This window comes from Camelina sativa, chromosome 11 (genome assembly GCF_030686135.1).
Source record: "Camelina sativa cultivar CO46 ecotype springtype chromosome 11, ASM3068613v1".
NCBI lineage: Eukaryota > Viridiplantae > Streptophyta > Magnoliopsida > Brassicales > Brassicaceae > Camelina > Camelina sativa.
Genome location: NC_141890.1, coordinates 6536367 through 6554760, shown reverse-complemented (window position 1 = coordinate 6554760; position 18394 = coordinate 6536367). Strand labels below are relative to the sequence as shown.

Here is an 18394-nt window from a genome sequence, read left to right as displayed (position 1 = left end):
GTTATAGTGAAGCTTGTAAGGAGATGGATATTAGAAGGACTGATTTGAATTGGTAGGTATCTAGCTTGCTATGAGTTTTTGAATTGTTTTGCTAAAGGTATAGATCAACTTGGTAGTGTTTCTTGGAGTTTTAAGATTAATCAATCTGGTAGTGTTGCAGAACTAGTTTAAATGTGGGGTGATATATAAGATATCTCTTGAAGTAATCTTAAAACAAAAATTGAATTCATGGACTGATCATGTTGTTGAATAAGGTTTTCAGGTCTAACTCAAGTGATTGATGGTATACATGATGACAAATATTTCAAGAACAAAACAGAGAGTTGATGATGAAGATGGGAAAATGGGCACTTGAGTGGAAGTTTGAGTTTGTCATTATAGAAGGTCTTCCTAAAATTCAAGAACACCTTCCTAAAAGCTATGGAATCCTTCCTAAATTTTTTAAAAATGTGTTTATAAATCTCTTTATATGTGTTTTGCTTTATTGTATCACATATTACTTCATTAGTGATGTATAATGATTTGATTATGTGCACATATTGGTGTTTTACAATAAAGGTAGCAAATAGAAATATCCAACATGATGTTTTAGGAAGATCTTCCTAACGTCAATGAATTCTTCCTAAATTTCAAGGAGTTCTTCCTAAACGTCAATGACTCCTTTCTAATGCTCTTTTTTTCTTTTCATGACGGTCTTCCTGAAATTCAAGAAATCATTCATAAATATATGAGAATCCTTCCTGAATGTTACATTCAAATCTTTCTTATATGTTTACCGGTGAAAACATAGCTATCTACCAAAATATCAAGAGAATTAATACAAAACCTCCCTGAATATGTTTTAAAACAAGTTTTGTGGTGAAAACCATCCAAACTATCTTTCATAACCAAAATCCTAATGCTAAAACAAAGACCATGTGAATACAAAGACTCAAACAGTAAATACTTCAATCTCATATGGCAACTGAAGCCTTCAATCTTGTATGAGCACCGTTCGTCTTTAATTCTGAGTGCTATTGCAGCTCCAATTCTTTCTGACCATATATGTGTCTCTACAAAGTTAATTACCACATGAACTACCAATGTTACCACAATAATAAGAGCCAAACACATCATATATTGCATTAGATGCACTGATTATGAGAACAATTCCACAGCTACTGCAATACTGCTACTACCTTGTAATCAGAAGCTAACTGAAGCAAATTTTGAATTACATACTCTTATCTCCCCAATTGAGTGAAGTATAAGATAAACTCCAACAAGCAATGATCAATCCCCATTTCCTGCAATAAAATGCTTACGCTCCTCGCCATAGTTTTCGCCTTTGAGAAGTTTAGGACTTACTTGGTGGGCTCCAAAGTAATAATGAAAACAGGAAATATGTTTCAGGAAAGTCTTTCTGAATTTGCAACAATGCTTCCTGAATTTTCAAATGTGACTAAGAAACACATCAATACACAAGCAAAAAACAATAAACAATACACAAGCAACAATCAATAAGGATGACAACATATTATACATAAGAGATAAGACAATTGATTTCTTTTTTAAAAAGGTTGTATTGTTGATACACAGAGTTTTAAACCCTATTTTCCTACTTCAAGTGCACAGCAAAGAAGTAGTACTTAGGGGTCGAATCCCACGAAGACCAAGTTTTACTCTATGGTTCTATTGGTTCAATTTCAAGCTAAGACAATTCAAAGTTGGGTTTGTTTGGTAACAGTAACGCGATTAAAACGGTATAAAAAATGCAGTAAGCAAAACACTAGATCAGGGATAATTCTCGGGAATCTCAGAGATAGCAATTAAACAACTATTCAGGGCATAGATTAAGTACCAGTCTAGAACTCAAACATAAATATAAACTGATCCACTGTCGTGGTATCAATAACTCTATCTGATCGACTCTGTGCGGAAACGCGGAGCACATGCTCAGACATCCGAAGCACATGCTCGGCGGTCCATAAACCCTAAACTGTCGTTTGAGCCCAGAATCGCAGACAAGCATTAAAGAACAGGAATGATAAGTTCACAAATCACCTACACATCAACTTTCGCAGGTCTAGGATAATTTGCCCACTAATGTCTTTTCTAGCAACCTATTACACTTTTGATGAATAGATAAACCTAGAATCATAGATTGGGTGATCAAATCAACCTAAGCATTAAGTCTAACAATAGTGAAGACAATCGATTATATAAAGCCCTATTTGTGTTCTGTTGCTAACCCATGAAACCCCTTTTGAAACCCCTAATCTAGCAAAGAAAACTACTCAGACATAGAGAAATGAATCATAGCAAAAGATGAGAAATTCAATGACATAAAAATAAAAAGGGTTCAGAGAATCCTTCACAAGGTAGCCGCTCTTCTCCCTCTCTCAAAAACGTCGCTCAAAAACCAAAAAGAAAGAGTATATTCTGTCCCCTAAAAACCCTAGGTTAAATAGCATACAAGTAGAGAAAAATAAGGAAAGAATCCAAATTCAAATCTTCCTATTAAAAAGCGATCTCAGCCCTCTTTCTCTCACAAAGGATCGCCTAAAATAAGGGGAATTAGGCAGGGAATCGGCGCCTAGATGCTCGCCACGTGTCATCATGAATCCGTAGAGTTGGGAGCATGTGCTCGGAAATCGGGAGCATGTGCTCCTGGGTCTATAATCAGCTTTTCTGCTCCAATTCAACTCCTTTCTGCTCCGATTGCTCCTGCTGTTCCAATCCTTGCTTTTAGCTTCCTAGCCTCTTATTATAACCTGAAAAGGACTCAAACAACTACAAAACTATCAAATAAACGGGGTCAAAGTGAGTCAAAACCGTAACATATCAATTGTGGGCAAGGTTCAAATCCTGTGGCAAACACACTTTAAATTTATCATTAGGTAGTATATAAATCTAACAACACAAAGATAGAAGCTTAATTGATGGTGCATGCTAGGCCTAACTCAACTCCAAGACCATCTCAATAAGCAACAAGAACATCCAATTTCAAGGCTCGTCGCAAATATACTTACAATAAACTTGTTTTTACAAAGCTAAAACGACCAAGTTAAGTAGACTAATATAAATTATTTAGCAGTCAACAATAACTTGATTCTTTAATTTCTGCAACAAATTCAAGTAAGAAAGAACGAGACTTCCATAATCAAAAACCTTAATCACACACACATAAAAATTACAACTGCAAATCATATACACATAAAACCAACACTGAATCATCTCAAGTTCTGGTTTGCTTATGTCCTCAAATACTAGCCTAACTAAATTGATAAGAATATGGTGATTTAGGTTTTTAGGGATTTGGAAAAGTCAAAATCACATACATATAAAAGTTACAATGCTTACAATTTCTACAATAAAAGAAGAATAGCAAGTGAAAATGGATATAAAGCTTACACTAGGAAGACCATATGATGAACAATGACATGAAGACGAAGAAGAATCATGAATCTGATACATGAACGTGATACCAGCGTTGATTGACCGACGATGATACACCGACCGACGATGACTCACCTCCAATTCAGATCTGATTGGGTTCGTCAGTGGTACACCGTTTGCATTTGGTTTTGGAATCGACGGAGAGGGAGGAGTGAGAGAGAACACGGTCATTACAATGTCACGATTTTGTTTCAGATGTGAGAGAGATTATTGTTCTAATTTATTAATATTTTATTTTTAATAATATACAAATTTGTGCTAAATTTGGAATATTTGAATGTGTGTGCTAGTTTTAGAACAAAAACTTAAATGTGTGCTATTTTTGTCAATTGTCCTTTTTTGAGGTTTGATTCAATCTTGAAATTCTTCACAAAAATGATTTATATACAATAAGAAAATGTCTAAGAACGTTGCTGTTTTTTTTATTGAATGTTAATATCAATTTAGGTGTTTAAACTTGATAATATCTAAAATATTGATTTTACATGAATCAAATTATTAAATCTCATATCTTTTTTAAATTATATTATTTACATGGGACGTTAAGACACACGGAGATATTTATAAATATATATATGCCCAAAAAAATGTAGTAGCTCAAAGTTTGAAACCACACCAACTGTGGCATAAGCCATGCGTTTCTTTCCTAGTAATTTTGGTCATCGACGACATTTAACGTCCCACCCACTTTTAATAGTAATTTTGGTCATCTGTTCACTTTTGAAACGTCAGGGTGGGTAGTTCCGTATATGCAACTATAAAAAAATGTAAGCTATATAATCTAATAATAGGGCACCAATTTTAATATCTAGTATCTTTTTAGTATAAATATAACTCATCACATCACCTCACTCTCGAAACAGACACCAAAGCCGTTTAAAAAGGTGGGAAAGAAACGAAACAGAGTCATAATGGGATCTGTGGCTGAGACACAGCTCACTCCAGCAAAAATCTCCGACGAAGAGGCCAACCTCTTTGCTATGCAGCTCGCCGGTGCCACCGTGCTTCCGATGGTTCTAACATCGGCGTTAGAGCTTGACCTGCTCGAGATCATATCCAAGAATGGCGGTCAACTGTCCCCCTCCGAGATAGCTTCCCATCTTCCGACCACGAACCCTGATGCTCCAGTCATGGTCGACCGGATCCTCCGGTTGCTTGCGGCTTACTCTATCTTGACCTGCTCTGTTCGTAAGCTTATTGATGGCGGTGTGGAGCGTCTATATGGACTGGAACCAGTCTGTAAGTACCTGACTAAGAACGAACGCGGAGCCTCACTTGCTGCACTCTGTCATTTGAACAGAGACAGAGTCTTTATGGAGAGCTGGTAAATTGTTCTAACCTTTTCTAACTCAACACTAAGAAACATTTAAGATGAGATGAGTGAAATATGTGTTTATGAGTACAGGTACCATCTGAAAGATGCTGTTCTTGAAGGCGGAGTTCCATTCGACAAGGCATTTGGTATGGACGCTTTCGAGTACCAGGGGGTCGACCCGAGATTTAACAAAGTGTTCAACAATGGAATGTCGAACCACACAACCATCGTCATGACCAAGATTCTGGAAACATACAACGGCTTTGAGGGTTTGTCTTCATTGGTAGATGTTGGTGGTGGCATTGGAGTCACTCTCCGTATGATTGTATCCAAGCACCCACACATCAAAGGCATCCTTTATGATCTCCCTCATGTCATTAAGGAAGCCATCTCCTATCCTGGTATATATGCTTCTCTTTAAGGTATTTCGATATGTTTTCATGGAAAGTTTAATGTCCTAAGATTGACTTTGAGATGGGAGTTTTGTCGGATAATTTAGGTATTGAACATATTGGGGGAGATATGTTTGTGAATGTTCCTAAAGCAGATGCCATCTTCATGAAGGTTGGTAAACTAGTCCTATTTTGATTGTTGGTAACAAGTTCATAACAACTATTTTTAGCATAGTAGTCATAAAACATGTATCCTAGCTAGGCATTTGGTTTTACAAAACTTCTCACATGTGACAGTGGATATGTCATGATTGGAGCGATCAACACTGTTTGAATTTTCTGAAGAACTGCTACAAAGCGCTCCCAGTCAACGGTAAGATGATAGTGGCAGAATCTATACTTCCGGTGGTGCCAGACTCGAGCCTCATGACAAAAGAAGTTGTCCACATGGACTGCCTCATGTTGGCTCACAACCCCGGAGGCAAAGAACGAACTGAGGAGGAATTTGAGGCCTTGGCCAAAGCTTCTGGGTTCCAGGGCTTCCAAGTTGTTTGCAGAGCCTATGGTACTCACATCATGGAATTCCTCAAGAAGATATGAATGTGGGAGAGATACATGGATGTTTCTATTGTCTCCTTTTGCTTACAGAGTTTTGTTTACATGACTATGTATGTCATTGTTGTTTTTGCTGGAAGCTGCATTTCTTTGTATGTAATTGTAGATTCAACGCTTGTGAAAAGTGTTGATATATAAGATACAAAGCTGGTTTTGTTTCTGAGGTATCTTCATAACTCCATTTCTATGGGTAGACTAGAGAGTTAGACATAGTTACACGTTTTATATACACTAAAGAAAGAGACGAATGTTCAATTCACTTAAGATAGATACGAAGACATCCATATGCCAACAGTAACTAAACCGACAGTCGCTGCAGCCTGAACCAGTTCAACCACCACGTTCTGTCGCTGCGCAGGAAGATTCTTCCACTCTGTTCTTCTGTTAATGCAAAAATCAAAACCAAAACACGTTAAGAGTTTAAATAGATTTTCTATATAGAGGTTTCATGTAGTAGTGGAAAAGAACCCCCTACCCTAGATCAGCAATGATGATGCTGATGTTGTCCTGAGATCGTCGGTCCTGAAAGGTGGCAAGAAAATCACCAAACTGTCAGTTTTGGGTCCCTAATTATAGATAGTCTGAGCGCTGAGGAGAGTTTTGCGTTATTTACCAGAGCTACTTGCGCAAGAGATTCACAAGCAAGCTGTTACAAAATAGACATTAGAGGAGAGTAGTTCAGCCTTATAGCCATATACATGTGTTGTAGAAACTAATTGATAAGAAGATTAAAAAAATCTTGCCTGCACATTTCCATGTTTCCGAAGCTGATCCCTTACGTAACTAACCACATCTGAACTGCATCAACGAAACATTGATCACTGTAAGCTCTGAACTTCTCCCAGATAAAAGCCATATGATTGAATGGGTTAAATAAAAAGGAAACCTTTTCATGTAGTCCCATAATCCATCAGAAGCTAAAATAATGAATTCCACATCCGATGTAATAGGTACTTGGAAGATGTCTGGAGTTGCGACAACCATGTCTCCTTTAAACTCGATTCTGAGAATTAATTTAGTCGACAAACTCAGAACATAGAAATCATTCGAAAAAGTAGAAACAGCATTTGAAAAAGTTTGGTACCTCGAAACAAACTTCTCAGACCATCTTCCTTCATCAACACCTTTCTTTAACATCCTGTGTATATAAACTTTTATGAGCAATGATGCAGCATAAAGAAAAAGAAGAAGAAGAAGAAGAGAAAGAACCCAACTCATCCTTCTTTGTCTTGAACCGGATGTCACCAAAAGCACGAGATACAGCTATGTCTCCACAAATCCTTCCATTGACAATCTAAATGAATGAAGAGAGCAAGCCAATCCATAATTAAGCCAAGTCCTCACAAACAAAGTCAGTGATAATATGAGAAGTGTTTTTAAAACATGTTAAATAAGAAGACACACCCATCCACCTGCTTCTTTAATCCTTTTCATTTCCTGTATAGCTGCCTTACTGCTTCCATATGGCCGATGGTAATCAGTCAATTCCTCGATTTGCCCAGACCGAGATAAAACCTATTTCAATGCATCGACAAAAGACTTCATACATGACCAAGTGACAATGCTTCATAGATAAAAAAAAACTCCACAACTAGAGTTAATAAGAAGGCTTACTGCGCACGAATCACCAATATGTGCAATGAAGGAAACATCATTTCTGATGAACATTACAGTGGCTGTTGAACCTGATTCGTCTTCTTCTTCACCGTTTGCTTCTAGCCTGGTGGAAACGTATGAGGATAAATCACTTCACACCAAACCATAGGAAAAAAAAAAAAAATTCATTCAATCCCTAAGAAACTAAGCTAAATTTCACCATTTGAGCAAATTACGATCCACGCTTTCAAAGGCCTTAATCAAAGCTTCCTTGATTGCAGCGAGATCACCTCCATTTAACAACGATCCAGCTTGCAATGCTCCAACACACTCCTTATACAGCTCTTCCCTGTCATCACATCATCATCACCATCACCAACGAAACCCTAGAAAAAACAGAGCTCGCATGACAAGTTAGTTACCTAAGGAATTTGACAGAGGACGATCCAGCGTGGCCGTCGAAAACCGCGGCGTATGAGAAGTTATCAAGAGCATCGGAACGGATGACGATGTCGTCCTCCATCTCATCTCGGAATCCTTGAACGCTAGTGTAACCCCATCGAATCGGCGTCACTCCCGCCATAGACGACGGCGCGTCGATCGCAATCGCGGAGCAACAACGGTGGTGACGACAACCATACGTGGGATAGACGATGAGGCCACCGCCAGCGTCGGCGGAAGGATAGCTGGAGTGGCGGAGGAGAGTGTTGGAGTGAAAGGGATGAAGATGCGGCCTCAGAAGCGCCATGACTCAGTGAGTCAGGCAAAGCGAGTTAAGTAGTAGAAGAAAGAGAAGAATCAAAAGAAGTGTCTTTACGGTTAGTGGCCGTGGGTTTTCGTAAAAGAAAAAAATATCTAAAAAGGATAAGAGATTCATCAACGCGGCGGGCCTCTTTAACTGACTTAACGGTCCACTTTTGAAATATGGGCTTAGGCCCGAGAAGCAGTATCAATCAACTTTTATTGTAACATGCAAAATGATATCAAAATGTTTTAACCCTTGAATCACATAATCACAAAAGAAGCAGTGAAGTTCGAGGTTTGATTAAACTGTAGTAAAGTTAAACTGTAGTAATTATTTTTCTCATGTCTGTTAAATTATGTGGTGTATACAGATGGATATTAGTTCATAATTATCCAGAGAATTAAAAATAAATATTAAGAGATTCAGCTTAATTGCTTAAATATTGGAAGAACTCATTCTTGGAAGATTCTCTTGCCTACTACGCCTCCATGGAATCACTTGCTTAAATCCTTGGTAAACCCTTGCCTGCATTTTTTTAATTATGTAATCAAAATGATGAGCCTAAAATTATTTCATTAACCAACCATAAGTAGAAGATTAATAATAACCCCATACTATATAAAGGAATAGAAATAAGAGTAACCATACTACCCAAAGACTTTTTATCTGCACCTAAAAAGGACAGTTATTCAAATACCAAAAACGTTGAAATTATGTTTTGAAATATATAGTAGTCATTAAATAAAATTTGACTTTTTATGATAAAATGGTTGGGGTTTTGGAATAACGTAAGAATGTAATTAGACAACTAAAAAACGAGATTTTATAACAGTAAAAGGTGATCATGAGTCAAAACATGTGTTCCAAAAACTTACCAAGAATTGCGATTTGGACTGAGAAAGATTCAAGAGGCTTCCTTTTCTTTTGACCCTACTTATCTTCACCGTTGTTCCGCCGCCGCCGCCGCCGTCGTCGCAGCAGCGCCCATTCGTGGAACGTGAAAACTCGGATCTACCCTCAGAGTCTCTTTCGCTTCTCCTTTTCACCGATAAAGACCGGCGAGGTATATCGTAAGGACCATGGAGAACTGTGGTCGGGGATGGCTCATTCTCGGCTGGGAAAAACAGCCTCGGCGGAAGCTCAAGACACCTTACAACTCCTCCTCCTCCTCCTTCTCCTTCTCCGGGGTTATGCTTGGACGTCGGCGGTTTGTTCTCATCGGAGACGCGAGGCTTTCCGGGAGCTTCCTCCCATAGAAACGGGACCGATCCAGCGATGTTCACGGGTGGTGTCGCTAGGCCAGGGGTCTCACATGCTCTATTAAGTGGAATCGAGAACAGAGGAAGCTTAGGAGTCGCACAGAACCGTTCTTGATCATCAAATTCGAACTCCATCACTTTCTTTGACGTTATATGAAATGGGTTGGGATTTAAATAGAGAAAAAAGGTAACTATCTTGTTTTCGTCCGAATAATATGGACGAGCTCACAAAAAAAAAATGGAAAAGAGTTGTGTAAATAATGTGAGGAAGTGTATTTGAGTATGGAGTGTTGAATAGAAAAATTAAATAAAACGCTCCTTGTGGCGCTTCTTTATTCACGAGAGATGACCCAAAGAGAAGAGAAGAAAAAAATATACTATTACAAAGTGAGTGGTGGTCCTACGTTACGATTTTTTAACGTTGGGGGTCCTTTCAAATTTCATGTCGAGCCTTTATTGCTAAAAATAATACCATTATTAACTGTTATTACAAAAAAAAAAGAACAATAAAAACCAAGGCTGCGATAGTGGTACACTGGTACTGGTAACAATAAATGTAACAGCTATGTGTTCTGAAGTCTTTATCGTCGACAAAAATAAAATATCTTATTTTCTCAATTGACCATTATGGTGTTTTGACCATTATAGTGTTTCCTTATTAGATATGTGAGTTATGGACTGTGTAGTTGATCATCGTATATAAATCCCATGAAAGCTAAAGGAAATTATGACTAGACATGTAATCAACGGGTCATGTTAGTGTTGTTACTGCTTATTACACATATTTGAATTCGTACAGTATATTTCGATTCGATTGTGTATGTGTAAGCGTTAAAATAGAAGTGGTGGAATAAGAAAAGTGACTTAAACGTGGATGTTTAGAAGATTTGAATGGGTTTATCCAGCTAGACCGTCAAAGGTGAACACGATCATGACTATATATAGGTCACATTTACGATGAACTTGGAATGTGATGATAAGAATTTTGGCTATGTCAATATGCTATCTTAAGAGGAGTTTTTCCAAGGTTTTCGAGTTCTAATACTGATGACATCTACATTACAGAAAAACTACAAAGGAATCAGCCTTGTAAACAGAAAGAGTATCAAGGTCTCTGACAAATTATTCTACATTAAACAAATTTGGTGAAAGCGAGAAATCTGATGCGTTGAAAGTCAAAGGCTGTTCTTGTCTTTGCATGAGATATGTATGAGATGATGAGAATGGTGAAATGGTATATGCATTGAAAAAACAGATTTCGAGGATATTAGGCTGATCATGTTATCTTTGTGATCCTCCCTACTAAGTTGATATTTATTTTTCTGCTAAAAGAGAGCTTTGAGATTTCATGCAACTAGATAGTCCATGCATGCATGGCCTAATTAGCAGGACCTTGAGTTGAATGAGCGTATCTGATCATTATGTGCAACCTGCTCCGTATAATCGTTATCCAGGGTATTATTTCTTTGAAGAAACATCTAATTTTTAATCTGAATAATATCTTTAATTAGTGCAAGAATATTTAAAAAAAGTTGCAAAAGAAAAAAGAATAATCAGCGCTTTTTTTTTTTTTTTAATAAATGTTACATTATATTCAAAAGAAATAAACGTTTTACATAGCTATAACAGAGCTTTTCTTAAAAGTAATACAGACAGCATGCTTAATAGGACTTTGTTGCAAACCAAACTTGAATACTGTGGCCTCCACCGATCATACTAAGTCGGGTGCGGACATTCTTATCAATCAGTTTGGTAAGTTTTTCTACCGTAGAAGGTGTCTCTCCATCTCGACGGTCATTCCTCTCCCTCCATAAAGAATGGATCGTGTTCTGAAACGTATAGCCCAAAAGAAACCTTGTGGACTTATCCAAATCGTTGCCACTAACTAAAGTCAGCACCTCCAACCAACTTGTTGTATATCTGTTTATTAGAAGTCCTTTAACCAGCTTTTCCCAAACCTGTTGAGAGAAGGGGCGGTGGAAAAACAAATGCTCTCTTGTTTCCAGTGGATGACTGCATAAGGCACATTTTGTGTCGATATTTTGGTTCCAGGCCTGCATTCTCTCCCCAGTAGAGATCCTGTTTTTCACCACTAACCATGTGATGAAAACAAACTTTGGCGTCGCATAGGGAAACAGATGGCTTTGTGAGATTCCAAAACTGGTTTAGCTTCACATATCTGTAACCATGTGTCCTTCGTTAAAAACTTATTCCGATAGCAATCATGCTTGCCTTTCCAAAGTGCTATGTCAGCCTCCCCTGTTTGTGAGGATTGACAATTCCGTATTTCCTCCTCGACGAGATTAAGCGTCGATTGTCTATGGTCCCGTCTCCTAGGCATATCCAAAACATCAGCCACAAAGCTAGAAAGCGGGATACATAGAACTATAGGTCCCCTATCTCCAACCTTGTCATAAATGCAACCCAATGTGCTCCAATCATCAAACCAAAATGAGGTGGATATACCGTTTCTCACTACAACCCAGGAGAACTGTTTAGCTAGAGTTCAATATTTAAGGAGCTTCCTCCAAATCCAAGAACCTGTATATGAGTTGCCTTTCTCAGACCACAACGAGCCTGACCGGATGAGATATCGCTGAACCCATAAGGAGTCCTTAGCTGATAAGAGCCGCTAAATTAACTTTAACATGCTTACTTTATTTGCTTCTACAACTGAACGGAGGCCTAGACCGCCTTCCTTTTTTGGTAAACAAACCTCCAACCAAGCAACTTTTGCCTTGGTAGACTGCAAGGTGGGACCAGACCACAGGAAAGCAGAGCAAAGCTTGTCAATAGCGGTGATACAAGCTTTAGGGAGTCGGAATGCAGAGATCCAAAAATTTGTAGTGCTGACAATGATCGAACTGATGAGTTGCAGTCTCCCTGCAAAAGAGAGAGACCTCGCAGTCCATGTGTTAATTTGCGATCTTATTTTTTCCAAGAGGGGAAGATAGTCATCCGAAGACATTCTCTTGGTTAGGAGAAGTAGACCGAGATATCGTACCGGTAAGAAACCAGAAGCGAAGGGGAACTGTTGCAGAATCTCTGCACGTTTATCCGGAAGGATACCAGCCGTTTAGATAGTAGACTTCTCTATGCTTATTCGTAAGCCAGAATGTATAGCGAAATCCTCAAAAACCGCCAGAGCACCTTCAATGGACTTCTGTTGTCCATCGACAAAGACCATCAGGCCATCCGCAAAGCATAAGTGCGTGAGTTTTAGGGACTTACAATTTGGGTGGAAACCAAACTTATGTGCCTTAGCAGCTTTGTCCAACTGGCGGGATAGGACGTTCATGCAGATGACAAAAAGATAAGGGCTTAAAGAACAACCTTGTCGAAGCCCTCTCTTGCTATTAAAATAGCCGGCTAGTTCCCCATTGACCTGGACCGAGAAGGAAGCAGTCGTGACACAGACTTGAATCCAGTGCACAAACTGTTCTGGAATGTCCATAGCTTTTAAAGTGTTAAGAAGAAAACCCCATTGCACAGAGTCGAATGCTTTGGAAATATCTATTTTCATCGCACACCGTGGAGAGATGGTATCTTTGTGGTAATCTTTAACCAGTTCTGTAGCCAAGAGAAGGTTCTCCATAAGCAACTTGTCCTTAACAAAAGCAGATTGGTTGTTGGAGATAAACTTTGGCAGGAGCACCTTCAGACGATTAGCAAGAATCTTAGAGATGATTTTGTAGAGAACGTTACAACATGATATAGGCCTGTAATCCTTCATAACCTGAGCTTTCTTCTTCTTAGGAATTAGTGCTAAGATAGTCGAATTGACCCCCTTAGGCATAAATCCTGTTTTGAAGAAAGATTGAATAGCGATCACACAATCCTCTCCCACCACCGACCAAGATTCTTTAAAGAACTCGTTAAAACCATCAGGACCAGGAGATTTATTAGCTGGCATGGCAAATAAAACCTTCTTAATCTCCTCCTTGGTGACCTCTTTAATAAGCAGAGACTTGTCATTTGCATCGCATTGGAACTCTAATATGTCTGCCAACTCCTTCGGAGACCATTCGACATAGTCAGCTGGTGAGAAGGAGAGGAAATCCCTGAAATATCTTTCAGCAACTATTTTAAGATGATCCTGAGTGCTAGCAATGCTCCCATCATCACATTGGATCTCCTTTATACGGTTTCGCATCTCTCGTAGTTTAGCGGATGCATAGAAAGCCTTATTTTTTTGATCTCCAACTTTAAGCCAGTGAAGTTTGGCTTTTTGTTGTAGATAACGTTCCTCAATGTCCGATAAAGACTTCCATTTGGCAAAGGCTTCCGCCTCCTCACGCACCGCCTGTGAAGAAGGGTTAACCATCTTCGCCTGTTGCAGTTGACAGAGAACAGAGTAAGCCTTCTTGGTTCTCTACGTGATGGTGCCCATTATTTCCTTCCCCATATTTCATAATAGTGGCTTCTAGCCCTTTAATGACTTGGAGACACGATGCATTGCAGAGGTAGAATGGAAAAGGGGAGGAGACTTTCGCCATTTGTCTGCAAGCACTCTGTGATACTCCAGGTGTGTCACTACTGGATTGACAAACTTAAAAGGTCGCCTAATCCGTTGTTCCTCCCCCGAAATATGAATCTGACATCGCAGATGATCAGAACAACCTCCAGGTTCAAAAACCGAATAGGACTGACCATATTGCTGCATCCACTATTGATTAACTAGAACTTTGTCTAATTTCTTACAGATGACCCCATCTTCCCTCTTATTACACCAGGTATATCTCTGTCCCTGATAACTCATATCCGTTAGTTCACAGTGTCGAACTAACTCCTGGAAATCTCGCATACCAAAGGGAACCATCGGTGCTACCGCATAAAGAGAATGGTTAATATTCTCCAGAACTTCATTAAAATCTCCCCCAATAAGCCATGCTTTATTACGAAACAGAGGAGAATCCTTATGGGAGCGAAGGTCTGCCCAGAGGGATTTCCGTTATGCCACAAGATTAGAAGCATAGACGAACGTCAGAAAAAACTCCTGTAGTCCCTCAACACAAACTGAAACCGTAATAAGTTGAGATGTTTTATAGATAGGTGTTACTCTCACGTTATCTCGCCACACTAACCACAACCTGCCTAGTCGATGCTCTTCATAATTAGTTAGAAGCGACCAGTTGGCAAACACTGACGGAAAAACTCGATCAACCCTCCTCTCCTTGATCTTTGTTTCTATTAAACAGCCAAAATCAAATCGACCACTATTTAGCCATTCACGGACAACACAATGCTTTTCTTTTTTATGAAAGTCTCTAATATTCTAGAAAAACCCTGACATCAGAGATTTTTGGAAGTATGACGAGTATTGACAGTGGTAGGTGGATGAATCCTAGAAATCTGGCCACCAACGTTATTTAGAAACTTATGTCCGTCTTTGGAAGCACGTGGAAAAGATTGCCTGAGCATCAAGTCTACTCCGACACCTGTTGACACTGTTGCTTCAGAAGTGGGTTTCGTAACCCCCAGAACCTGAACCTCACCAGAACCCGACTCCTCCTCCTCATCCTATTCCGACTCACCGTGTATATCATCCCTTATCTCAACCTTACCACTCAGACATGAAAAAGAGTTAGAGACAATGGAAGCCGCATCCTGGTTAGATGTCATTTGCTTTTAAGGACTACGAAGCCCCTTGGGTGGAGTACACCAGCCCGAGTCTCTTATTTCCCCTTGAATCTCCGCGGGTGGAACGTCATCTGCATTCCCACCTGTCTCCCCTACCTCAGTCATCGTAACAATGGGAACTGAGCCCAAGACAGCCGGAACTATCGCCACAGGCTCCTGAGACACTTCCGATACAGCCTGTGAAACAGAGGCCACCGCAACAAATACTTCCTCACCTCTCTTAACCTCCAGTTATCGCTTCTTGGTTAAACAGTCAGAAGTATTATGACCCCACTTGGAACAGTTAGAACACCTTGGTGGCAGCCAGGGATAAACGAACTCAACCAATGTATCACCACCTTTCGCGGACTTAAACGACAAATGCTTTGGTAAGCTCTTTGTCAAGTCCACCTCCACAAATATATTTGCTTCAGTAAATGATTTACAAGCCTCTGTTTCCGGATGAAGTCTCTTCGGAGTGCCAAGAGGGCTAGTGATAGCACTCAACACCTTCCAAGAAAAATACTTCGGTGGGACATTCTTGACAATTACCCAAAGTGGCACAGATTTGATTTCATCATGTTCTGCATCAATAATGGGGCTCTATTTTGTGAGAACTACAGGAACTCCACAAAGGTTCCACATGCCTCTGCGCAAAACCCGCAGCCTTTACGCTCATCCTTAATACGAAATCTAACTGTAGTATTATCCACTACATGGACATCAATCTTTATCGTTGTATCTCCTAAAGTCCAAATCTTATTCACGAGAGCATGAATGCCTCCCACAAAGGGAGCCTTGGCTAAAAACTTCCCAACAAGAAAATCTTCCCATAAAGGGTGAGCCTCCTCAAAAACACTATCTGGGATCCGAATAGTCGGCACCCCATCAACCTCCTCAATAGGCAAATCCAGCTTTTCCATCGCATCGAAATCCTTGACCAAGGACACCCATGGTTTTTTGGGATCCTTACGGGTCCCACCCGACTTAACGTAAACTCCTTGTGCCTGAGTACCAACCGTAGTAACACCAGGCAAACCCGGAGCCGGAACAACACCAACACTACCCTCCTGACTTAGCGAATCCTCTCCACGAGGAAGCCCGCATGTATCATCACCGCTACCTTGAATCTCCCCCTCTTCAACCTCCACTCCAGACTTCACAGTACCTTTGACAACCGGCGTGATAACCGCCGACGACATCGAAACGTGAGAAAGAAGCAAAAACCCTAAATCGCTGTTTTTTCACCCTCAGAGCAAAACGCACCGTTTAACACTCGATATAAGTTAGGTTCATAAGAATAATCAGCGTTACGAACTTAATTCAACTAAACCTCAAATAAATGTATCAGTATTAACAAACAAAAAAAGGAGCAATTATCAGTGACTAATCCCGTAAATCCAATCTAATTTTTAGGACCCATAATCATCTTTTATAAATATGAGCTTTTGGTTAATGACAATGACCGGGGGCTGGTGTGTTGCATGTAGTTTTTCAAGTTTTTGATTACTTGTTTAGTTTGGACATGGAATTCTCTTTACAGGAGTTGGCGTATCTGCAAAAAGATAACAAAAAGAGTAAAATTTTGTTATTTGTAAACCTACTAAAGTTTTAAAAGGTCGTGACACGTGACGTTAATTATATCATGAAATAATATACAAGGATGTTGGCACTGTTGCTCATGGGGAAGCCAATTAAAAAACAAAGGCGTTTTCTACCGGTCTTACTGCAATGGACAACGCTCTGACAAAAGATTTGGTCATGCGCGTTTTCTACCGGTCTTACTGCAATGGACAACGCTCTGACAAAAGATTTGGTCATGCTGAACACGCCACTCAAACATGAGATGATCGGCACCCAAACTTTTGTTGAAATATGCATGTATATATGTCAAAAATATTTAGCTGTAACTAACTGTGCTATGACAGTTATTTTATGTAAACCACGATTAGAAATTTACAGTACCAATTATGATTTCGTTCTCACCATATAAATATAGTATATAGATTTGCTGCTGCATATATAATTAATTTTTACCTGGTTCTATGCGAGCGGAGCGACCGATCATCATTGTAACCGTAATGAATAATGTGTTGTGAGACCATTTAAAAAAAAAGAAAAGATAATGTGAGACCATCTGCCCAAATAGGCCCAACTCTTTCTTAACGTAAGGCCCGATCCCACTTTATACGTTAGACCCAACAACAATTTTTTTTTGTTGTTGTTGTTGTTGTTGTGCACCTACCCAACAACAACTAAAATTAGTAAATTACAACTTTTCAGGCAAATGATAAGGCGCTTCAATTCATGGTTTCAGTTCGATAAGGCGCTTCAATCCTTGTTTTTGTATTCCAAGTTCCTTAAGTAGTTTGGATATCTTGCCGTGTGAATTCAGAAGTCATATTTTAGGATTCATATATAATCTACTTCTGACAATAGTATAACAGTTTTTTTTTTTTTTCCAACAATAGTATAGCATATATACATCGTTAGTTTATCAAAGTTACGTTTTTTACGATCTACTAGGTTTTGAACCCATGCTATGTGTGGTTGATTACGGTAATAAAATATTATCTCATAAAAAAATTAAAATTAGTACTAAAAGAAAAAATTAAATTTCAGATACACAATTTTTAAAATATAAAAATCAGTTGTGTTATTAAATCAAATCTGATAAAAAAACATAAATTTAACTTGACGTCCAGGCGAGGCAAATCAAACTGATGACCTCACATATCCTAAACCATTTTCTTTGACCACCAGAAAAACGAAACAATTTTATAATCATGAATTTAACTCGTTTTCATATTTAATTGATCGCTACTACCTATGTTTTCGTGTTTTTATTCAATGTTTTCTTATTCTTCATATTCTTTCTTGTCATTTTCATTGTCAAATTTTGTGTTAATTGTCATAGTAACTTTTACCGTTTGGTTCTTCGTTATACTCTTTTTCTTCTTCTTCCTCGTCAACTTCTTCACATTCTTCCACTGAAAAACCTTTTTTTAGAATACCACACAACTTGTTAACCCATCAAACTCCAAAAACAAAATTATTTCTTTTCTCATAAAATTTGTGAAATTCAAGATTACCAGCATACTCAACACATGCACCCAATTACTGACAATTTTATCCATATACTTATTTGGTTTTAGATCCACGCGTTTAGAAACTTCTCAAACCAAAATCCTTACTTGGTTTATAATATTTTAAAAACATAATAAAATATATTAATAATTATTTATTTAATATGAATCATATGATATATAGAAATATGAGTAAACTATAAGAACATATTAATTATAAATAAATAATATCAATTATATTATATCATCAAAGAATATCAACCATATCATATTATCAAATAACTGTAACCGTATATAATAGTAACCGCTTGAACCGTAACCGTATTTAA

At 38.6% G+C, this 18394-nt stretch overlaps 4 protein-coding genes across 5 annotated transcripts; 1 reads left to right on the top strand and 3 right to left on the bottom strand.

Moving 5' to 3' along the window:
- Positions 1–4300: 4300 nt before the first annotated feature.
- On the top strand, positions 4301–5919 carry LOC104722135 (flavone 3'-O-methyltransferase 1-like). The gene is made up of 4 exons (XM_010440247.2): positions 4301–4762; positions 4844–5154; positions 5253–5317; positions 5443–5919. Exons 1-4 carry the CDS (start codon positions 4350–4352, stop codon positions 5743–5745), a joined length of 1092 nt encoding a protein of 363 aa, XP_010438549.1. The 5' UTR covers positions 4301–4349; the 3' UTR covers positions 5746–5919.
- LOC104722134 (protein phosphatase 2C 57) lies at positions 5846–8287 on the bottom strand. 2 transcript variants are annotated; one of them, XR_015571282.1, is made up of 11 exons: positions 7779–8217; positions 7577–7705; positions 7375–7480; positions 7173–7275; positions 6975–7054; positions 6845–6898; positions 6647–6763; positions 6504–6558; positions 6374–6406; positions 6236–6282; positions 5846–6141 (listed from the first exon to the last, which is right to left on the bottom strand). XR_015571282.1 is itself a non-coding variant. In XM_010440246.3 (11 exons), the coding sequence occupies exons 1-11, from the start codon at positions 8102–8104 to the stop codon at positions 6021–6023; spliced, it is 1179 nt and encodes a 392-aa protein (XP_010438548.2). In that variant the 5' UTR covers positions 8105–8287; the 3' UTR covers positions 5846–6020. The 2 variants fall into 2 exon arrangements, 1 of the variants encoding a protein (XP_010438548.2); XM_010440246.3 differs by having other exon boundaries at positions 7165–7275; positions 7779–8287.
- Positions 8288–8414: 127 nt separating this feature from the next.
- Positions 8415–9712, bottom strand: LOC104722133 (uncharacterized). Its single transcript, XM_010440245.3, has 2 exons — positions 8977–9712; positions 8415–8626 (listed from the first exon to the last, which is right to left on the bottom strand). The coding sequence occupies exons 1-2, from the start codon at positions 9493–9495 to the stop codon at positions 8537–8539; spliced, it is 609 nt and encodes a 202-aa protein (XP_010438547.1). The 5' UTR covers positions 9496–9712; the 3' UTR covers positions 8415–8536.
- Positions 9713–11021: 1309 nt separating this feature from the next.
- Positions 11022–12328, bottom strand: LOC147933692 (uncharacterized). Its single transcript, XM_087472295.1, has 4 exons — positions 12077–12328; positions 11902–11979; positions 11547–11767; positions 11022–11439 (listed from the first exon to the last, which is right to left on the bottom strand). Exons 1-4 carry the CDS (start codon positions 12326–12328, stop codon positions 11022–11024), a joined length of 969 nt encoding a protein of 322 aa, XP_087328421.1.
- Between the last annotated feature and the right edge of the window lie 6066 nt (positions 12329–18394).

Excerpts from the sequence above, each read along its gene's own strand:
- LOC104722135 (XM_010440247.2), top strand. The coding sequence starts at position 4,350 with ATGGGATCTGTGGCTGAGACACAGCTCACTCCAGCAAAAATCTCCGAC. Across the intron at positions 4,763-4,843 it reads AGAGTCTTTATGGAGAGCTG|GTACCATCTGAAAGATGCTG; the intron begins GTAAATTGTTCT and ends TTATGAGTACAG. Across the intron at positions 5,318-5,442 it reads CAGATGCCATCTTCATGAAG|TGGATATGTCATGATTGGAG; the intron begins GTTGGTAAACTA and ends CACATGTGACAG.
- LOC104722134 (XM_010440246.3), bottom strand. The coding sequence starts at position 8,104 with ATGGCGCTTCTGAGGCCGCATCTTCATCCCTTTCACTCCAACACTCTC. Across the intron at positions 6,899-6,974 it reads TTCAAGACAAAGAAGGATGA|GATGTTAAAGAAAGGTGTTG; the intron begins GTTGGGTTCTTT and ends TTATATACACAG. Across the intron at positions 6,559-6,646 it reads TTATGGGACTACATGAAAAG|TTCAGATGTGGTTAGTTACG; the intron begins GTTTCCTTTTTA and ends TCGTTGATGCAG.
- LOC104722133 (XM_010440245.3), bottom strand. The coding sequence starts at position 9,495 with ATGGAGTTCGAATTTGATGATCAAGAACGGTTCTGTGCGACTCCTAAG. Across the intron at positions 8,627-8,976 it reads AGTCCAAATCGCAATTCTTG|GCAAGGGTTTACCAAGGATT; the intron begins GTAAGTTTTTGG and ends AAAAAAATGCAG.
- LOC147933692 (XM_087472295.1), bottom strand. The coding sequence starts at position 12,328 with ATGTCTTCGGATGACTATCTTCCCCTCTTGGAAAAAATAAGATCGCAA. Across the intron at positions 11,980-12,076 it reads CAAAAGTTGCTTGGTTGGAG|CTAAGGACTCCTTATGGGTT; the intron begins GTTTGTTTACCA and ends GGCTCTTATCAG. Across the intron at positions 11,768-11,901 it reads GAAAGGCAACTCATATACAG|GTTGGAGATAGGGGACCTAT; the intron begins GTTCTTGGATTT and ends ATTTATGACAAG.